Here is a 23,587-nt window from a genome sequence, read left to right as displayed (position 1 = left end):
TTATTGCAATAACCGACGATTTCTACAGTCATTGGTGCTAGCAGATTGCGGCAGTTTAAAGTTGGGTCTAGATGACGCTGTGTTGTAGCTGATTGGCTGATGCGTTCGTGCGGTACGTCCTGTACGTTTTCTGCTGACACGTGAAAGTACCCGGATTTTGGTGACGTCGCAGAACAACAAAGATGGCAGGAATAGGAAGCAGCACGTACTGGGAAGGTAAGGTAACACTCGAGCCTGTTTACAGCAAGCAGTATTATAACAGCACTTTTTACCGTTTTCATAATATCAGCAATTAATTTGCCCCTGTCACACCACCTCTGGCTCTAAGAAACATGGATTAAAAACATACATGCCACTACAATAACAAGTTAGCTCCCAACAAGCTAGCGAACTAGACGCCGTGTAAGTTAATTTAACTCTGTTCCTTCGGCGGTTTAAGCAGTGTTGTTGATCTAAACGGCTTATCAGCCTGGCACATCGAGTGTGTCAGCTGCTTCGTTAATTGTCGGCAGTGAGCAGATAGCGTTTTCATATTTTTCCCCCCTTGGTTAATGTAGTGTTAAAACAATGAGCTTTGTTGCTATAACGGTCTTGTTGCTTTAGCTTTCGGTAGCACAGGAGTTTTTTTTTTTTGTTGATGTTTAATGCAGAAAAAGAAATGACATATTTTTTAAAATTGCCCCCCCCCCCCCCAATCGAGGCGGGGTGCTCTCTGAACAAGTCACAACTAAAACAACTAAATTGCTCATGGGACATTTCACCTTCGTAAACGCGGACTTTGGTCAGAGACTTTGGTCTATATTGGCATGAAAACATCACACAGTTGGCGCCAATTTGTGAATCTCCTGTACCACTACATCCCAAAAATGCTCTATTGAGATCTGGAGCCAGTGGTAGCCATTTGAGCACAGTAAAGTCATTATCATGTTCAGGAAACCAGTTTAAGGTGATTTGAGGTTTGTGGAATGGTGTGTTATCTTGCTGGAAACAGCCATCAAAACTGTGGTTATAAAGGGATGGATATGGTCAGCAACAAGACTCTGGTAGGCTGCTGCATTTAATTGATGCTCAGTTGGAGATAAGGGACCTGGTAATAGCCAGCACACCATTACAACACCACTATCAGCTTGAGCTGTTGATTCAAGGCCGAATGGATCCATGTTTTCCTGTTTTTTTTAGGATCCTGCTATTTTAATGTTGCAGCAGAAATTAAGACACATGTACCAGGCAATGTTTTTCCAATCCTCTACTGTCCATCTTTGGTGAACCTGTGAACTGTAATCTTACTACCCTATTTTGTCCTTAGCTGTCAGAAATGACACCCAGTGTGCTGTAGGTAGGTTATCTGCTTTAAGGTTCGATGTATAGTGCATTCAGTGATGTTCTTCTCCATACTTTGGTTGTTACAATTGTTTTTTTTTTTTCTATTTAAGTAGTTCTTGTTGCCTTCCTGTCAACTTGAAGCAGTCTGCCCATTCTCCTCTGTCTTCAACAAGGCATTGTCTGCCAGGGAATTGTTGCTCACTTGATATTTTATGTTGATATTTTATGTTTTTGGACCATTTTTTGTAACCCCTAGAAATGGTCATGTGGAAAAATCCTGAGTCTGAGTTTGTGAAATACTCAGACCACCCTATCTGCCATCAACAACCATGCCACATTCAAGTCACACAAATCTATGGCCAATAAACACGATTCTGATTCTGATTCTTATTATTATGATATTTGCTTTAATGAGTATTTGGATGTGTGTATTAAACAAATTGGCTAGAAAGTGTTTAATAGGGCTGGGCAATATGGCCAAAAATATTTATCACGATATATATTTTGAAATTTGCAATAACGATATAACTGACGCGAGACAAAATACTTTAAAACTCCACAACTTTATTGATGCAAAAAAACCCCATCAGTGTATTTTCACTTAAACAAGCAGCTGTTTTTTATGTGCATTAAAGCTATATAAAATTTTAACAGTGCAAATGCAAATTCCTTGCTGACAGTTTAACCAAAAAGGCATTTCCAGTGGAAATGGGCTGACATATCCTGAGCATAACCATGTATAATATCCACAAAACTTAAAAAGAGGTTATACACACACAATACGGTAATATTATGTTGAAGCACAGTACGTATTACTCCGCGAGACTCCTGCCTACGGTAGCCGTAATGCTCCGACAATCCATCAAGCGGTGCGGGTTCTTAGCTTAGCAAAGTCGTACTAAAACATTTTTTGACAGATTTTTGAGCGCCGTGTACCACATAAAATCGGTTCGAGGTCAGTAAGCACAACCAGAATTCATACATAAGGCGCACTTCGATTTTTCAGAAAATCAAAGGATTGATTTTAAGAGCGACTTATTTTCCAAAAAACACGGTAATAACGACGGCCCGCTAGCATGCTCTACCAAAAATTGTGCTTTGGTGTGTATCTGACGGACGAAAGCCAAACCAGTTCCACACCACTGAACCATTTTTACAAACCAATTCTGGTTCATCCGTTTCATTCGACGATCCGCTTTCGCCCTTCTCATTCTCCGTCGCCGCCATGCGTTTTCCGCCAGGTGCGTATGAAAACAAAGGCACTGTGCATGGGCGCTTTACCCATATTCTATCGCGATATTTCATTTTCTTATCATTGCCCAACATTATACCGGTATTACCGTGAACGGTATGATATGGCCCAGCCCTAGTGTTTAACATAAATTATTCCTCTGTATAGGTTTTAGTGTTACATTTTTTGGATATCTGATATAAAATATTTTTAATAGAAGATGCACAAAAAGATTTTCAGTTTTAAAAATCTTGTCATGGTGAAATTTTGTTCTACATAGCTCTCATACTCTACTATACACTCTCTGCACAGTCAGCAACAGACAAAATAGACATCACAGCTGAGCAGTAGAGTCAAGTTGTCTTCATGTTGAGTTGCTAATTAAGAAAATAGCATTACAAGAAAGTTGAATGGACCATCTATCTATCTACCATCTATTTTCTACTCTGGGGTAATACTTAATTGATGGTGTTTTAGTTATTTTTAAGTATTTTACTGGATTGTGTGCTTCTGTTACAGATCTGCGAAAGCAGGCCAGACAGTTGGAGAACGAACTTGACCTGAAGTTGGTCTCTTTCAGTAAATTATGCACCAGCTACAGCAGCTCCAGAGATGGACGTCGAGGAGACACGTAAGATTAAGGCTTCTCACTCAACTGCAGAGTTAATAACTACTAAAAAGCTGAAACAATTAATATTCTTCTAGCAATAAATCTTTACCAAATGTAAAGATGTATTTATTGTATTTTATTGTTGTCATATTTAATCACATATTTAATATTATTCTTAAAAACAACGATATAGTGAAAAGATATAAAGATATAATGAAAGCAAAGATTGGTTCCAAAGCTTAAACTGAATGTTTTTTTTGTTTTTTTTATTGGAGTTGAAAATGGGTTACTAGTCAAAATGTTATTATTTTTTAATTATATTCGTCATTCAGAGTTTTCATATCTAGCCTGAATTGTAATCGTTAAAATGCATATTTGTTAATCAGCAAAAAAATAAGGTTAAGTCTCCAAAAGCACTCAAAGCGCTTTATACAGCATGCCTCATTCACCCATTCACCAAGAACTTTTCTCTATGCCTAATTACTTTCTGTCTACTAATCACACACCTATACTCTGATGGATGCAACGGAGAGCAAATTTGGTTTAGTATCTTGCTCAAGGATATTTTGCATGCGTTCTGGAGCAGCCAGGGATCGAACCACCAACCTTCAGATCAGTGGATGACCTGCTCTCCTGAGCTACAGCCACCCCTAAAGTAGCTTGAATGGAATATTCTAACACAAAAACTACATGTTTCTTTATTGCAGACCTTAAGGATTTTGAGACCAAGTAGGCTTTTGAAACATTACCAATCAAGAAAAAAAACTTGATTACTTACTTCTGTTTGATTACAGTTATTTATTTTTTACTAACAGCTTTAAATTCTTTATTTGATGAATGTGTAATTTCTGCTATGAAATAAAGCACATTTCTTGTCCATTAAACACAAGAAAACAGTACAAGATTTTTTTTTAATGTGAGTTAAAAACCAATTACAAATAAGGTGCTTTAAATAAAAATTCTTAATATTCTCCCATCTTATTTTTCCTTTCAGGTCAGACACCACACCTCTGCTAAACAACTCTACCCAGGACAGGATGTTTGACACCATGTCAGTGGAGATTGAACAGTTGCTAGCCAAAGTAAGTAAATTGTCTCAGGTCAGTGGAAAAGGACGGCAAAAAGAATATAATAAGAACAGAAATGGATATATGCCTCGTCCTTCGTGTCCATCCATCCGTCCACTCTGTTTCCTTCTCTCTCTCAGCTGACTGCAGTGAATGACAAGATGGCGGAGTACACCAACTCTCCGGGCGCAGCTGCTCTCAACGCTGCTCTCATGCACACGCTCCAGAGGCACAGGGACATCCTACAGGTTTGCTGTCTTGTTCCTTTTTTCGTGTCGCTCATCTGTTTTCTATAGTTTTTTTTTTTTTTTTTTAAATTTTATTGAAATAATTTTCTTTCATAGCGACTTCTTCTCAGTTATAGTTACTGAACTTCAAATCCGATCTGGGTCACTTTCGTATGTGGTGCTGAATCCGATACATACCTGATGTTTTAGAAAGCGACTGCTGTTTGAATGGTCAGGTCGCATTAAATCCGTCTTTTACGTCACTGACACAAGACAGACGCCAATTATCAGCGCCGGAGAAGCGCCCGATAAGACAACGCTTCCTGGCCATCCCGTGCAGATGTTAGTGAAACTGCTGGGAAGACAATGTTGGAGAAACGTGAACATTTTATTTGTACTGTATAATCTGCAGATTCTGACTGAAATCTGCAACTAACCTTTGAAGCACTGCTCCTCTCTAAAACAGCAATAAAGATAAGTATTAGGCCATATGTAAATAACAAAATAACTTTATAACTTAAAGCAAAATTGGGAAATGTAAAGTCCGAAACAAGTCTTTATATTAAGGGCCATCAGTCAAACAATACTGTTTGCTCTGGATCTAAACAGAGCGCGTTGTGTGTGACGTCTTCTTTTGCGCATGCGGGCCGCTTTGAGGGTTCACACTAAAGCGCGTTTGCTGTCACATTTTATTTGTAGTGTGAACAAGTAGACAAAAAAATCGGATTTGATCAAAAAATCGGAATTGAGCATTAAGACCTGCAGTGTGAACGTAGCCTTAGTGGTTCAGTTTTGTCCTGTTTACCACTTGTTTGTTTCTCTGTCTTTCCTGTATTCCTTTTTTTTTTTAAAAAACTTTATTTTCCTCAAAGGACTACACACATGAATTCCACAAAACCAAAGGCAACTTTTTGGCCATCCGGGAAAGGGAAGACCTTCTAGGGTCTGTCAGGAAAGACATTGAGTGAGTACTCAGCCACAGCACCTTCTAATTTCATTTAGCTTTTATAGCAGCATGGGAATGTTTTAATTAATTAATTATTATTTTTATTAATGTCGTTGTTGTTGTTGTTGTTTATTATGTTATAGTAAATGATAAGATCCTACACGCGCATGCTTTCTTGTGTTTTGATCTGAAAGGGTGCTGAGCAATAAAAACGGTCAAGCACTGCTCTTATGTCGTAGACCTTATTCCTGAGAGGAATATTTGAAACTTCACTTCCATTTGGCATGTTCTTGAACAAATAGAAGATTCATGCTCTCTTTGGCCTTGCATTGAGGGAGTGCATCCTCTCTTCAGATTTGCACAGTTTGAGGGAATTTATTGAAACGAAGGTCTCCCTAGACCATGAGTCTTCTTTTTGCAGTGGCTTATTGATCTGTGAAGGCACTGATGATGGCAAACAGTGAGCACTGCAGGATTCTTATTGATCCTTCCCCGTCCATCTAGAGTACAGAGAGAAGAGTTCTCATGCAGAGGCGTCTTGCAGGCAGGCATACATGTTCAATAGGAATAGACTCACTTAACTATATATAAATATACAAATTTAGTATTCATTAAGTAATTTATAAAGCTCTTAAGGAGCTTACTATAAATTAAAATAGTTTACATTTTTCCAGAATGACCTGAGTGTGAAAAAACAACAGATTAAACAGCTTTGGGTGCAGTTTTTGAAACTGTTTCGAAATTATGAAACTAAGGATAGGGTACAGGATACTAAGCAGACATTTGTGTAATACCAATTTGTGTCACGAGATGCTGTATCAAGTCATTGGAGCCTCGAGTGTGTCTGGAGTCCAGCACAAGAAGAAGGTAAAATACCGATGGAATGACAGAATCATTCCATCGGTGTGTTCTGCTTGGTGAATCAGACACTGCTAGAAAATGATGCCTTAACCACCAGCAGCAGTAAAGGAGCAGTCAAATGCATGATTTTATTCTCTCTGTTTTAACAGAGGACGGGAGAGGTTATCAAATATAGTGTGAATCTTTACTTAATAAAGTATTAATCAGGATTTTCATTACATTTGAAATCACTGAAAGTAATATTTTTTTTAAGGACGCAAATGTATCTCTTTATATTAGCAGCCACTTCATTACATAGGACATCGGTGGAGCTTTTTTTTTCGGCCAGTTGTTTTTATTTGGTTTTTTTTTCCACTTTAATGTTTGTTCTGCTTTTTCACCACTTTAAAAGCACCTTTGTCTGATCTTTTAAGTGCAAAAGATGCATTTTCATACAGTTTTCTAGCATGATGTGGCAACTTATTGCCTAGCACCTGGAAAATGAGTTTTAATTAAAGAGACCACCCCTCATCTGAATGATAATAAGTATCAATACTGGCAAATAATAGACAGAAAGCAATAAGATGTGACTTGAAAATATATGACAAAAATTCTGTTGTCGAAAACAGCAAAAACTATTTCCTGATCACAGAATTATGGACTTTGTGTTTTTACATTGTCTTCTTGGCAGCACAGTTTAAGCCTTGGTCTATCTGAACACTAACGTAGTTACAAGATGCTTTTATAAAATACAATTTTTTGGTCAGTACAGAAATGTGTAAAATATCATGACATTAATACAGTGATGGAATATCTGGTGCAGCTAAGCATTTTCTCTTTTGTCAGGTAGAGGGCAGTAGAGCTCTTGGCTGTGAAGTAAATGGACCAGCACACGTTTCAGAATATGTTTTCCATGTCCATACTGGTAACAAGAAGGAGTCCAAACTATCTAATTGATACAAGCACTCAAATGAAACAGTGAGGCATTTATCAAACACCATATCAATAACTTGCATTGTGCTTACAGACTACTGAAGCACACACACACCACATTCATAGTAATAGCATGCTGCAGAGCTGAGCTCAGATGTAACAACCCTTCTTCTCCTGCTTTGATTTTTAAATGTCAGCAACAAAAATGACAGTTTTCTATGATTTACATTGGTGCCCTTTTAAAAAGCCTCGCCGGAGTGATGAATCGGTCTGTCAGTACAAAGAATTCTGGTCCCACAGAAGCATCAACCCAGTTGCTAGGGTGGTCAGATTAGGCTCAAGGCAGTCACTCTGGGGTGTACTATATGTGCTCATAGCCTTCCTCCTCCCCTGCTTGACGAGAGGGTGGGGCAGTGTTAAATGACCAGAAACGAAGAAGACATGGGAGTCAGCAGTTCAGGGCTGCTGATAGCTAGAGATTCATCAAACAGAAAAGAATGGGTTTGCTGTGTTTACTTTGTGAGTGGTGCAACGCCTATTCATCACTTCTGACTGCTCAGTAGAGGAGAGCACGGTTCTTTTTCTGTTTCTTCATTAACCATAAAAAAAAATCTCTTTTTCTCCTTTTTTTTTTTTTTTTTTTTTTTTGGAACACAGTTCTTTGAATTTTGCTTTGTTCACTGCAGCAGCTTTAATTCAAAAGGTCTGACAAAAATGACACATTTAAGGAATCATTATTTTTAAATGTCCCTGCAGTTTCTCAGACTCAGACCTACTTGGGCAGTTGACTAATCATGGCCTATAGTTTTATGGAAACGCAATATTTAGTCTGAAGAATTATTATTATTGCAAGGGTGGCATCCTTGGTGTGAAAATACAAAAAGGAAATTAGTTATTTGATGCAGTGTTAAAAAGAAAGAATGGGTTAGAAACACAAAAAGAGCCATGAAAGACAATCAAGTCGTACAAAAAACATTTTATGTTTAAAATGCTTACCTTCTGTGTCTGGCTTTTCTGATTAATTAATCATTACATAATCACTGTATGCAATAGCCATATATGCTACAAATATTAGCAGTTTGTGTGAATTAGTAAAGCGCTACCATACCAGTAAAGCGATTAACACCTTTAACGATGTTATCACATTGCTAATGTGCAGTTTAAGGAACAAGGCCTTTACATTTTTATATTCCTTGTATATGCTGTGTGTTTTAGTGGTCCTTGCAAAGAAGAGTGAGATCTGCAGGATAAAACGCAGATTGTCACCTCACTTTGAAAGTTAGCCAGCCTTTGGTACCCTGTGGCAATCTGCTTGTGAAAATTACATTGGCAGCCTTACAGATTGCTCCTTTTTGATTGACTTCTGATTCTGATGTATGCAAAGTTACAGAGACAAGAATTGGGATCAAGGCTGTCGCCTGTTAACTTGGGCTATCATTTTAGATTTATTTCTTATCTACACTTTGAGAACTTGTTTTTGACACACAAGTAATTCTGACATTGCCTAAATGTTGAAAATTACCATTCATTAAAAAAAAAAAAAAATATTATTCACGAGTGTATCTGCCTGTCTTTTTAGGACATACAAGAGCGGTTCTGGGGTCAACAACAGAAGAACAGAGCTGTTCCTAAAGGAGCATGAGCATCTGAGAAAGTAAGTTCCCAAAGCATTTGTATCATTTAACCATAGCAGTTAAAAGTAGAATAAGGTTGCCACCCTAAATGTGGAATAGTCCGATTTTTTTTTTTTTTAGGAAAGCAAGCTGGAATAACCTTGATGGCGCAGGTCCACGATTTGGGAAAAACAAATAAAAACATGTCTTTTTCTGACACACTCATTTGTTCTCTTCATGTGTTTACTTCATAGCAGATGTGAAGTTCTTCTGTTAATTCATAACTTAAGGTCTTATATGAGCATGCATGACATAGAAGATCAAATCCTGATCTCTAGCAACCTTAGTATCCCACAATCTTTTGGCTGACTCTCAACCCCTGCAGAACAGCATGTGGTTCTTTTTTCATGCGTTTCCCTGTGTTTGTGCCAGAGGTGTTAGATGCACACTGCATGGAAAGTAAAATTGGATAGCAGCAGGACACACACACACACACACACACACATGTCTGGTTTGCTATCCTCGTGGGGACATCCCATTGACATAATGCTTTCCCTAGCCCCTTACCCTAACCCTAACCATTAAAAATGAATGCCTAACCCTAACCCTTACCCTAAACCTAACCATAACCTAATTGTAACCCTGACAGTAAAACCGCATTTTGAGTGTGAAAATTGCTTTCAACCCCGAGGGGACCTGGATTTTGGTCCCCACGGTGCAGAAAGTCCCCACCAGGATAGTAAAAGTCAGATTTTGGTCCCCACCAGGATAGTACGAACCCGTACACACACACACACACACACACACACACACACACACACACACACACACACACACACAAAGAAACAAAACACAAATTTACCACAAAGCTATTTACATGGCCAATACATAGCAGTGTGACTGATTAGTATTTGCATTTGTTTCCCATATCAAGTTCTCAAAGGAATAATGCCGCAATTATTCCCTCTCAAAGACCTCTCCATTCATTTTCTAACAGGCTTTACCTGCTCCCACAATGCATGGCTAATATTTATATACTGAAATTGATGTTTATGTAATGACCCTTTAAAATACAGTGTGGTCTAGTTAAATAACTTTAATCGCATAGCATTTTATGGATTTTTTTTTATGTCTTTGAAATAAAGCAGTAACACTTTTACTATATGTTCAGTTAAATATAAATTTGCATTTAAATTAGTAACTAACACGAAGCAACTAGCACGAAGGTCAGTAACGCTCCTGTTTCAACAACATTAAATTGTATTAAACAGGTATCTTAAATGTTAATCTAGCCACCTCCTCCAGCTTGTTTGAGGAAACACCAAGAGATTCCCAGGGCAGCCGAGAGATATTATCTGTCCAACGTGTCCTGGATATGAATGTGAGAAAGCTCATTTCCGCCGCTAGCATCCAGAATCTTATTCTTTTGGTCACCAAGGCTCTTGACAATAGTTGAGGGTAGGGACTCCGGACGACCAGTAAATCGGGACCTTTGCTTTTTCGCTTTGAGTCAATCTCCCACTTTTATTATAATAATAATAATAATAATGTGTATGTGATAGTCCCCGTAGGGAAATTGCTCCTCTGCATTTAACCCATTCACCTAGTGAAGCAGTGGGCAGCCACCAATGCAGTGCCCGGGGAGCAGTGTGTAGGGATGGTACCTTGCTCAGGGGTACCTCAGGGTAGCCGTTCAGTAGAGTTGAACCCATAACCTTCCAATCATGAGGCAACTACTCTACCTATTGAGCTATCCCTGCCCCACTCCCCTTGCCCATCACTCCTAAACAAGACCTTGAAATATTTAAACTCTTCCGTGGGACAATAACGCATCCCTGACCCGGAGTGGGCACTCCATCTTTTTCTAGCTGACGACCATGGCGTAAAACTTGGAGGTGCTTCTCATTCCCGTCGCTTCATACTCGGCTGCAAACTGCTCCAGTGTATGCTGGAATCCACCTCCCGATGAAGACAACAGAACCACGTAATCAACAAAAAGCAGAGACGATACACTGAGACCGCCCATATGGAAGCCTTCTGCCACTTGGCTATGCCTTAATCGTCTGTCCATAAAAATGAACAGAATCTGTGACAAAGGGCAGCACTAGCAAAGTCCAAAACCCACTGGGAACGAGTCCGACTTATTGCTGGCTATGCGGACAAAGCAACAGTTTCTGTGGGATCGAATGGGTCTTAGCAACGGGTCAGACCATGCATACTCCCGAAGCATTTCACACAGAATACTCAGAGGGTATGGCTTCTGCAAGTCCACAAAACACATGTAGATTGCTTGGGCTACCTCCCATGAACCCTCAATCATTCTCAAGAGTATAAAGAGCTGGTCCAGTGTTCCGTGACCAGGGCAGTTATTTGGGACAAAAACCACATTGTTCCTCCTGTATCCCGAGGTTCGACTAACCATCTGTTAGTCAAACCTCAGATACTCTACTTTCCAACACCCTGACATAGGCTTTGGGAGGCTGAGGAGTGTGATCACCCTATAGTTGGAGCACAACCTCTGGTCCTCCTTTTTAAAGATGGGAACAACCACCCCAGTTTGCCAATCAGACCTTTGGATTGGCAAAGATCTTTTACCGTCCAACAATATTCTTAGTTAAAGTCAGCAGCGCTCCACCCGCACTATACACAGTGCAGGTAGACCACCACTTTCCCCTCCTGAGTCGACTGACTGTTTTCCAGAAACCATTCGAGGCAGTCAAAAAGTCTTTTTCCATGGCCTCTCCAAACTCCTCCCACAGCCCAGTTTTTGCTTCAGGCACTGCCCGAGATGTGTTCTGCTTGGCCTGTTGGTAACTATCGGCTGCCTCCAAAGTCCCACAGGCTAACCAAGCTAGGTTAGGACTCCCTCTTTAGTTCGATGATGCTCTTCACCTTCAGTGTCGACCATTTGGTTTGGGGGTTACACCCATGCCAGACACCAACTACCTTGCGGCCACAGCTCTGTGTAGCAGGTTCAGCAATGACTCAATGTCCCTAGTCTACCAATGGAATGTTGTCGAAGCTCTGCTGGGAGTGGAAGTGGCCTAGGGTGTACCATATGTCTCTGTGTTTTTTGTTTATTTGTTTGTTTGTTTTTTGACGGTATGTCTTTATAGCACCTATTTAATGGTACTGATAAACAGTATCAGTAAATTTAATACTGCAGTGAAAGTGTCCATGGCTCCCTCATCTCTGTATTCTGTAGGTCTGTAGTCAGTTTTATTTAATACAGTGCCAAATTACAACAACAGTCACCTCAAGGCGCTTTATGTTGTAAGCTATACCCTACAATAATACAACAAAGAAAACCCCAACAATCATATGACCCCTATGATCAAGCGGTTTGGCGACAGTGAGAATGAAAAACTACCTTTTAACAGGAAGAAACCTCCAGCAGAACCAGGCTCAGAGAAGACGGCCATCTGCCATGACTGGTCGGTGTGCTGTGTCTATTTTTCTCTTTGTCTTCCCCCATTTCTTTTGTGTTGTCCAGAAGGGCATGGAATGCGGTGCTGCAAATGCTGTGACTCTTCTATACTGAGCTATAGGTGGCAGCAACATGTCAAGATATATAGCAATGTGCAAATAAAGATGAAGAAGAAGAGGACTGCAGGCCAAAAGAAATGGATGTAAATAATTGAGAGGAAGGAAATGGATTCAACACATTTGTTAGAGCTCAAGGATATAATCAAAGGTATTGCTGAGTTAAACAGAATAAAAAATGAGGAGAGGTATTCTAGCGTTCACAAAACACTTTTTGATGGTTAATTGGAGTAAAATCCAGCCTGTGTAAGTTCAGTGGTTTTCAAGAATCACATAGGTACTGCTGACTGCTGAACTGTATAACATGACATTGCATTACCATGAATTGTTCAGGTGGGAAACATTTGGTCCTAGCATTCATATGGATGCTACTCTAACACATTACTGCCCATGTTATTGGACACCGAGCAACCCCCTGATGGTGGTGGCGTCCCACAGAGAACAGTGTATCTTACCACACCACAGAAACTGCTCAGTGGATGTATCATACAACCCACATAACACAATGGATGCTTTAACAGCATCCCAGTGCCAGACAGTACTCCTGTGACATAATAGCTGGAGATGGCTTCAATTTCGTGGCTGATCAGTGAATACTTAGGTGTGCTCATTTTAGCACATGAGGGAGACAAGTTAATGCTTCAAGTGCTTGAGTGGGTCGAAGAATATTTTGGCTCCAAACATCTTAACTGAATATGTAATATAAATTATTTTAAAATGAAGATTATTTAAAAACACACACACTCTGCTAAACATTACCATTTGAGATGCTTTCTCAGCAGTCGTGCTGTTTTGCTTGTCATTTGCATTTGATCGGGATATTGTTAATTAAATTATGTTATTAAACCACAGCCCATACTATCTATAGGGCTTCCCCTTACCATTGGCATAGATGGGAGGGAAAGTGGATACTGGAGATGAGGATTGAGTTACACTTGATTGATCCTATTAAAGCCATAAAACAGGAAAGGGAAAAGAGAGAAAAAGGATGTAATGTGTTGGTGAGTATCACTGTTATCCACAGATACCCGATAAATATGAGAGATTTGAGTGAAAATCTTACTTTCCCGATTCCTGGCGCAGTCTGTGATGATCTCTTGTCAAAGGTGACTTTTATGGAAAAGTAGCATGGATAATGAGGTTTCTTTTATGTAAAGCTGCATGATCTGTTTTAGTTTATTGAACTTTTTTTGCTTCATCATGCTGCCCCAATAATTTAGTGTGGAAAATGTAAGTAGGAGGCCTTGTGTAATGACTGTGTTTGAACCAGTTATAAATTGGCAAATAATGGCTTGAGGCTGCCAAACTGGTCAGCTAAGACTAATCAATTTGCAGCCTATAAAACAGCTCTCTTGCAGTTAATCTACAAGCTACTGCAGTGAGTGAAATGCTTCCAAATCTCTATTGATTCTTAAGAGAACCCACTGAAACAGATATCAGTGAGCAACTTTTATTTATTTCATGACTGCACCTTCAGATATGAAGATTCATACCTATGTTTTATCATCTGAGAAGGGGTCCGCTTTACCATAGGAGTGAAAATATAAAGAAAGGAGACAATGTGGCAAGCATCTTAAAAAAAAATCATCCTCTTCCTCCTCACCTCAAGATTCATCACCTGAGCTGAAGTCACGCCTCTAACACATGAAAATGTGTATAAACATGTTTATGTGTTCTAGATATTGTTGCAATTACTCATTTTCAGCAGCTACGAATGAGCCGGCTTTATCAACAGTAGCTGGTTGTAAGCTATTATGCCAGCTAACGTTAGGCTTCAGTGTCTTAAAAATCACATTTTCTCTCTGACAGTTTGACACTCTGCGAATTAACTCTCGTATTTGCTCTCATGTGAGAATATAATTTGAGTCCAACAATGTTAGATCCACTTAAAAACTGACTCCATGACTTGTATCGAATTCTTTTCACAAAGATTGACAGCCTCCTCCTGAGTAAATGGTTACGTAAGCTTGTCATCTGGTATATAAACAGTGGACTGCTTAAACTTTCTTAACCAAATCCAGTTGTTAAGTGATGACGTATAAACCCTGCTTCCAGGTCCAAACTACTCTGCGTTTATTAAGTGATCACTGTTGGCCTCTCTCGGCAGCACATTTTAAAGCTTGGTTTTTAAAACCTTACAGTATAACTACAGACCAGCACATACAACAGCGTATTAATCACTAACCTTGTATTGTGGATGGATTATCTCAGTTGTTCTCCTGACTGAAGTTTGGTCCGTTTACAGCATCCTGCCATGCAATTGCATTTGTCCCTAACCATCGGAAACCCTCATGTTAACTTGTATCGAGTGGAAAAAAGTTAGCGTTCATCCTCCAGCTTTACCGTGTTTATATTATGCTAACCATAGCTGCGTAGCTAGCCACCACGTACCACATCATTATATACCAGCTTGCCCAACTTCAGTAACCCTACAAATGTCACTGCTGTTTAGTTTTTTGTCGTCTTTGTTTATGTCAGAAGTGATAGCAGAGCAGTATGTTTTAATTTTTTCTGAAATCCCTCAGTCAGAACATGGTATATTATCTTTAGATGGAAACTAGCGAGCCAACTCCCTGCTAACTTCAAACTCCGTTAAACTTCATAAATTCTGTTTTCGTGGATGCCTGGATGTTAAATTTAATTGTTACACCTGGTAGAGCAGCCACACTGATCATTTTATTAAAGATGAAAGAATTTAGACCAACTCTCAGTGATGCCACATTGTCTGTTTGACTGTGGGACCTGAAGCGGAGTTTGGACCCGGAAATGGCTATTGATGTCAGACTTAAAGACAGGATGGCAAACCAAATAGTGAAAGACTATTTTTTGTTTGTTTGTTTTTAACACACAAACAGTAGTAGAAACACACTGATTGGCCACAACCATTACTGGGTACAGTCTAAATTTAATGTTTTTGATCTCTTGGTTGACTACAGCGGCAACTATAGCTAGGATTATGTACTTAAATTGGAAGGGGTAAGAAAAAAAACTTGAATGAAGTTGAATCCAGTCTATAATCTACTGACATCTAGTGGTGAGGTTTTATACACTGTAACTTTAAGGTAGCTTTCACTAGTTTTCAGTATGTGTTCTACAGCAGTCAGATGTTTTTACATATTAGTGCTGAAAGCTGTTTTCAGTTTTGTCACTGATACTCATTGCTTTAGCTTTAGTTTATAATAGTCTTTGGCAAGTGTAACTTGATGCCATTTAGTTATTAAAGCTACTATAAATGCTGCTGATCTGTTATTTCGCCCCATCATTGGTTCTTTCTCCATCCTTGTAGATCTGTTTTTCCATTTCTCTTTGCCATAGAGGTTAGTCTTCATAAATAAACAAGAGGGAGGGAGGGAGGGAGGGGTAAGTCCATTAAAAGTTCATGCTGCAACAGCTTTAATGGTAGTGGTAAGGACTTCTAGTTCAAACTCACAAGGAAATCCAATGATGATTCTCTGGATGCTTTTCTTGTCACTCACAAAGTTGAGTTATTAAGCTTTAAGATACGCTCTGAGTCTTTATTTCAGTAAATACTGTCACAACTCATCATTTTGTATCCATGTAGGCTCTATAGTCTGCCTGTTTCCAAATGTGTAAGCTCTGTTTGCCAGGCTCATAAGAATTGCATGTGGTGCTTCAAGTGAAAAAGCATCTAAATATCATGTACACATCAAACAAGACATATTCAAATTGTGCATTTTTATAACAAATAAAAATTTAAAAGGTTAGTGTAGCATAACGAACAAGGGCATCAAATCACACGATCCATGAGCCACATCCAACAGCTGCAAAGAACCTGCAATTTGTGAATGTTTCTGTTTGCTAATCATTAAGACCAGCATGGTTGCTGAATAATTGTGTACTTTGCTAAGTTACTTAGGTAATTTAGCAAAGTACACAATAGTAATTTGGCGAGAGTTGGGTATTTTACAACTACAGTGCTCAGGCTGTGTGGGTTAGTTATCTTCACAGTTGTCCAGTTAATCTGTTTTCTTTTAACAAGGACAGTTTATTGCCCATTTTAATAATGGAAATACTCAAATAGCCAGGGCTGGTACTTCTAAAACTGTAGTGGCCAGTATATCATGCCCATATCTCTTTTATAATTTTTTTTGCAAGGTCTTGATCATGGTGAACTCTTCAGGTTTTCCAACCAGCATTTTAAACAGGTGTTCAAAGTCTCTCTGTCACTCTGTCCTCTTCAAGATGCCTGCATTTAGTCTGTCTAGCCTGTTGCCGATTTTAAGTTTGCACCATGGATACACGGTGAAGTGCTTGCCTCGTATTCTTTCTATCACATTACAACTTACCACAGAACTAGTTCTGGACGTTTGGCGATTTAATTTATGGATTTACCCGACAAGAGTGTTTGTGGACCAATTTGGGTCAGTTAATTTATGTTTTTTCACACTTTTGTAATGATATGAGGATAATACCACAGCTTATTTTAAATCTATCATCCATATCAACCATATTCACTGACTAGCTCACACAAAACAGTCCATTATGATCTATTTCATGTCCATTTCCCTGTGAAAGCAATTTAAACATTAAGATGGTTTACGGTTTGGGAGAGAAGACTCATTTCAGTGAGTTGAAAGTGTTTAGCTGCTTACTGGCATGTTTTGATTTTCCTCTGGGTACTTAATGTTGGTAATGTTTTATTGGGACTTCTCAGTAGCAAAACGCGTACCACAGCTTCATTGACAAATGATTCTCCTACCAGAAACGCTACATCCAGATGAACAGAATGAACTTTCTGGGATTTCCTTACCAGGATGACTGAGCGTGCAGTTTATGTTATCTGTTGGCCCTTCAACTAAACTTTGATGTAAACTTTGGAGGTCATTCAAAGCCCTTCTTTGGATATTGGCTGCCTTTTCTTCTGTTCTCTGTCAGGACGATCCCACACTGCATCAATAATGTTGTGGTCCGGGCTCTGGGGAGGCACACCATGCTGACATAGGCCAGGTTTTTGGCTAAGAGCTCTTTGGGAATCATCATGTTGATGCAAAAATACAATGTTGTGTGTATCAAACTTTGTTATCTTTGGCATTTTTCATAGACTGAGCTGAACAAATGATGTGTATTTGCGACAAGCTGCTAGAAACAAAGTGCTTTGCTAAGTCGACTGTTATGTGTAGACACAATACTGATTCATATTAGGTTAGTTAGGTGCTTTTTTTCACTTGAGTGGCTTAAAAGACAAAAAATCATTCCTCTGAAAAGGGTGAGGTACAAGGATTTGACTGAAGATAAGTGGAAAAGCAGCCAAACAGAAACTATGAAAGACCTTCAAAAAGCCTGAAGAACTATTGGCTAAAGACCACTTTAAAGGACTTGTGGGCAGTACTATTTTAATCCTTGTAGCCATGATTTTGCAATGCATGTAGCATTTTTTTTAACATACTGTTCAGATGAAACCAAAGTGTACATAATTGTCAGTAAGCATTCTGTCTGCGTGATCATTTGTTTGTGAATCACAGCAGATCATGTGGACAGTATGGGTTGATTCATCAAAATGGAAAGGGCAATTAGCTTGAAGCTAATGAGTGACTTAATGACTGCAGGAAAACAACTGACCAAGGGAAACAGAAAGAACCCCACTCAAAGCTGAAACCACAGAAATTCTAATATACATAAATGGCACAATCAACCTTACCACTATAGCTGCAGAATGATTATGGAGGATATAAAGCATAAATCTTTTGCCACATCTCATCTCTGCACATAAAAACTCCATAAATCAAGGCGGATCCTGAGCTTTCTCTTTTTCCTCTTCAGCTCATGATTTATAAGCAGAACACTGTCAGGTGAAGGACAGTTAAAGGCTTCGTTTTTTTTGTCGCACCTCCTCCTTCCATCTTTTAAGCAGTCTCTGTCCATATTGCATTCTTCTTAAGTTGACTTTTTTGGCCTCTTGCAGACATACAGTGTTTGTTCGCACCAATTAATTTAATATTTTATTAACCAAATACTTAGTTCAAGTTTTTATATATTTTAAAATCTCAGATCCTAGAATATAATTTCTGGTCTTTTTTAATGTTATAAAGTCTTATTCCTACTGCATAATTGCCTAATTGCAGTGTTCTTCACTCCACCCACCAGCTCCCACAATACATTTATTAAGTGAAATGGTAACTGGCATCTAACTCATAATGAAGTTAGATGCCAGTTATCATTTCACCTCCTGTAACTGATTCCATTCAGTCAGACAAATGCAGTTACGATCTTACAAACTAGTGCCAAAAAAGCAGATTGGTGCCAGTGTGGGCAGCTGTGATCCAAGAACAGAAGGATGCACAGCCCACATTGTGAATATGCATTATAGTCCAATTGGTCCTGCCCACTCGCTGTCTAGAAGACAAAAAGTTAAATAAGACATATTACCTTTCAATACTACAGATTGTAGGGAGCTCTAGTGAAAAAAGGTCCCTTGCTATGTCTGGGCTTGGCTTTCTCTACCACCTTTCCTGTAAACACTCACTGCAAAGCAAAATAAAAGTCAGCTGGAGCAGAAAAGAGTTCTATCAAGTCACAGATGTAGAAATGGACTGCTAATTGGTACCCAGTAATAATTTATCAAAACTGAAGCACAGATATCTGAGACTGACTTTACCTCGCAGCAAACCATAATATTATTCAAATAAAAATGCTCTAAAAGTTTATGATGCAGCTGCATGCGTGTGCGCACACACACACACACACACACACACACACAAACACAAACTGTGCATTTTCCTTTTTATTCTGAGTAAACTGATATGTTTCGTAGGTCATTATTTTAATTTGCTATGGTACAAGACAACAGAGTGATATTCGCAGGTGGGCAGGCTTGAGCAGGTGAGGTACTGGAGCCTAGAACGGGAGGTTTGCCCACAGAGAGCATAAATAAAAGTTATAAAATAACTGACTATCCACTAGTCAAAGAAAAATTGGCAGATTAGTCAGCTACCAAAATAGTCTTTAGTTGCCCTAATTGCTAGTAACCTAGAGGAACTACAGTTTTTGCCACATTTTTCAGCTCTTGGTGGTTTCCTCTCATGTTTGCCCATCAAGAGAGAGAATGAGAGAATCATGAAAACTGTGATGCAATCAGGAAGATCTTGCATCTTGCAAGTGAGGTATAAATCTTTTAGCGCCTTCTCTTACTTCATCTTAACATTGTTAAGAGCTTAACGGAAACCACACATTGAGCATGCAGGTGGAGGATGTGGAGCTGCTGAATGGAAGATGAATGACTGTTGAACTGAAATACAATCCCTGCAGTTTTGTTTGTTTGGTTGACTTTAGTTCTCTGGAACATTATCCAAATTGATTCCAATTAGAAGATAAACCGCTGAAAGCTTTTTTTGCTTATGAGCAACCTGAGACACAAAACAAGTGTTACAGCATAAGAGGTTTGTGTGGGATTGGGAGTGTAGCAGTGCCTTCCACTTTCCCCTCTTTTATGCAGTGATGCAGAACGTTAACCTCCGGGCATCTGAGTTGATTTATCCATGAGGTGAAAATGAACAAAACAAATAAAAAAGAAAAAAAAAAGATTAATGCCTTTTTTTGTGCAACTCAGTCACTGCTATATGGGCCAATTATACTGGTGTTGTTGCCCTTGCAAACATCAACGGACCTGTTGCACTTGGCGCACGAGTGTGCAATTTGCTGGTTTTTGCTGCCATTTTAATGATAAATCAGTACAGAAGCTCAGAGACTCACAGATTATACAGGGGGAGATCTTAAAAGACACTCAAAACTGTGCAAGTTTTGTTTTGTTTTTTAATTTAACAGAATCTACCACAACTCTTTTTTTTTTAAAGTGAAAAAGTATATCAGTGTTCCAACAGCTTGACCAGACCAAACCATACTGTAGCATGGCCTTTGGTTTTGTGTCAGGAAGTAGAAAAATTCTGCCAAATCAAGCATGCAGAGCTACCCACTGGGTGACCCTTTGTGACAAGGTGGAAGTAGCTTCTATGTCATTTGTTTGTTACCATTCCTTGTTTATTCTGCAGTGCTTGTATCAAAATCTAACCAGTGCCCTTCCCGTGCGTTTTTCTCTCCTTCTCACTGTCTATAGCTCAGATCGACTGATGGATGACACAATAAGGTAAGCCCTTCTTTCCCTTACCCATCTGAGTCTGGTTCTTACAAAGATTTCTTCTTGTTTATTGTTGCTAAGTATGTGCTCACAGAGCATTGTTGCTTTGCATTGTTTTCCCCTTTATAATGTGGCTGGCTGTTTTCAATATAATTTAAAGTCTCTTAAGATGAGTATTGTTCTGGTTTCTGGTTATAGTTTAAAAAAAAGGGGGGTTTAAAAATTACAATTCTCTCAGGTATGGTGGATAACACGTTATCTTTTTAAATATAATGAACTGTAGTTTACGGTCTATCCTTTTAAAAAGTTTTGTAGATGTAGTTAGTTTAATCTTAATGGCCTCAGTCCAAGAAGAAGAGGCATTGTGTGCTGCACATATTGTAAAGCATTAAGAGGCACTGTCATAATTTGTGATCTGGGGTTTTATTCAACAGTTTGCTGGACAGTTTAACATTCCTCGTTTAGGTCTCCAAAAAACAAAAACTGACTGATCACAGAGTGCACTTCTGTCCTCCAGCTCTGATTCTCATGAGCCGGTTAACACTGACTAGTCGAGGTTGCTGGTATCAGCAAAGTGATTCTTCCTGACTGAGGAGAACATGATCCCCAAAACACAGCTCCAGGCCAAGACTGCAGATTGTCCCCTCAGCAACCTCCAAACCACAGGAGATGCTAAGACCCCACCCACCCGTGCTCACACATCACACGCACAACACGTTCAGACGAACACAGTGGTCATAGTCTCTCAGTGCTCAGTCAAAACACACATGCACACACACACACAGCTCATCATCTTTACCAGCCAAAAGAGTAAACAACTGGTGATTTCATTTACTTTGTTTTCACCGGCCTCCTCTGGGGATCTTTTACTCTGAGATGGGAGGAATTGGTCCCCTATGACTAGTTCTGTTTGTCACCAGTCTGAATACTAGCATAATCCTACATGTAGTGAAAAGTTAGAATAATTGAAAATTTTTTGCTCGAATCAATATTTTTCCTTTCTAATAATATAATGACAAATGTTCAAATAGTATATTATTCATTATGTCGTATATAAGGGGCGTGAACGGGTCTAAAAGCTTTTATAATTGGCTGATGTCACATCATCTTTAAACAGATTAAATGATGCTTCTCAGCATGTCATGTCTTTTTAAAGTAATTTCTCTCCTTGCATGAGCAAACCAGTACCACTCACAGCCACTGCTGCTGCTATCTAGCCATTAGTTATTGTTTATAGAACCTGTATGTGGATCTTTTTTGGTACAGCTGTGGAGAGGTTACTGTAAGAGAAATAAATGATTATTGGGGATTAGTTCTTACAACTAAAAGTTGAACAAAGTGCTTGAAGGTGGGCTCTGAAGCTTGTATTGATTATTTTGTGTAACATAGAGCCTGAAACTTTTCCTGCCAACTGCTCAGCTGCACTTTGCTGCTCTGAAGATTCCTGAGGCCCAAATTTGAGAACAAGAGGCACAATATCACAACACTTCTGTACTGCCATTATAGATGCCTAACCATCTCATAAAGATACTGCATGTAGGAGGGAGGAATAGTGTTTGACTGGGCAGGAATGATCACAATTTTAGGTTTTACCCTTTAAATCCTTTTCTGTAGTTTTGGTTTACAAAAAAAAAAGTTTAGAAACAGTACTGAATGACACAGGGGCTTTACAGCACCACGATGTTTGGTGGAGACAACCAAAGTAAAAAAGAAAAGATAAAAATGACATTTTCTAACTCGCCTACAGTCAGAGGTACTTTTACATTACTAATAAAGAGCAAAGACATGAAGGATTGTCACTTTTCTCTACTCATCTGTTTTGCTACATCTTTCTTTTTCTTCAGCATTGCTATGGCGACCAAGGAGAACATAACCTTCCAAAGGGGCATGCTGAAATCCATACAGAGCAAGGTCAATACTCTGGCCAGTATCCTTTATGTTGCACATGTGCAGTGTTGTGTGCGGGGAACCAAATGGCCTCCTTTAAAGTTATCTTTAAAGTATTTCTAGACTGAAATCAGTATAGGACATTCAAAAATTAGCGCTCACATATTTGATAGAAAATGGTCTTTCTTATTAGGATTTATAGAAATGTAGCCATTAATAGTGTTACTGAGGTTACTATATCCCATATTTGTGTATTTTTCCTTAATTTACACCCTTTCAGACCGTTTCCCAGCTATCAACAACCTCATTCAGCGAATCAACCTGCGAAAGAGAAGGGACTCTCTGATCCTTGGCGCGGTGATTGGCGTTTGCACCATTCTCCTCCTGCTCTATGCCTTCCACTGAAACTCAGTCTTTAAAGAGGCAGGATTCATCTGCTCTTTGTAGCATGGAAACTCTCTGGGGGCTGAGCTGAGTGATTGGAGGACCCTGGAGGTTCCCGAGCAGAAGGACATTAAGTTGGTCCAGTTTTGGGACAGGAGCAAATTTTGGCCAACATTTTCTACTGAACCTGTATTTAGCAGCGGGGACAGATGGCGGGTTGGTGGTTGGGTGTTTTCTGCCAACAAGAGAACGAAGACCAAAACTACAAATAAGACTAGATAAAAATATATATTGATAAATCACTTTGAGAGCAATTCTGTGCCACTGAAAGTGTAAAGAGACTGTGAGATTGTGTGATGGATTTATTATTATTTTTTTCACAGGTGAAGGATTTTAAGCTGAATGGTTGTTTTTAATTGGTGGAGTGGGATGGATAGTTAATTGTGGGCTGTACAATGTGAATTAATAAATTATTCATATCAGTATGTACAACAAAATGTGTGACACTAGAAGATGCTCATTTAGAATATTTTTGAAACTCTATCATTTGAAACTTCATCAACATTTCTGCATAAATTTAATGCCACCACAAGGCTCCAATAACAATTAATAATAATTAATAATAATCTGTTACATTTCATGTGTTTTACTCGTGGAAAGTGGATTTAGAAAGTTAATGACAGGTGGGAGAGAGATTCAAGAAAGTGATATTGAGGTTCAAAGGCAGAGCCATCGTTTGTATCTTACATTTTTTATATTTAGAGGTTCTGAGCAAAAGTGTTAAGCCACACCACATTTCTTCATTTTTGTTTGAAAATGGGAAATATGTGCAGCAGTTCGTTGAAACATTTATAAGCCTGCGTTAAAATACAGTTCATAAGGCCAAAAAGG

At 39.0% G+C, this 23,587-nt stretch overlaps 1 protein-coding gene across 1 annotated transcript; it reads left to right on the top strand.

Moving 5' to 3' along the window:
* Positions 1-173: 173 nt before the first annotated feature.
* Positions 174-23,161, top strand: gosr1 (golgi SNAP receptor complex member 1). The gene is made up of 9 exons (XM_063494283.1): positions 174-216; positions 3,074-3,185; positions 4,159-4,246; positions 4,372-4,479; positions 5,331-5,422; positions 8,757-8,831; positions 20,405-20,434; positions 22,270-22,352; positions 22,593-23,161. The coding sequence occupies exons 1-9, from the start codon at positions 183-185 to the stop codon at positions 22,715-22,717; spliced, it is 747 nt and encodes a 248-aa protein (XP_063350353.1). The 5' UTR covers positions 174-182; the 3' UTR covers positions 22,718-23,161.
* Positions 23,162-23,587: the final 426 nt, after the last annotated feature.

This window comes from Pelmatolapia mariae, linkage group LG14 (assembly GCF_036321145.2).
Source record: "Pelmatolapia mariae isolate MD_Pm_ZW linkage group LG14, Pm_UMD_F_2, whole genome shotgun sequence".
NCBI lineage: Eukaryota > Metazoa > Chordata > Actinopteri > Cichliformes > Cichlidae > Pelmatolapia > Pelmatolapia mariae.
This window is presented reverse-complemented; position numbering and strand designations above follow the sequence as displayed.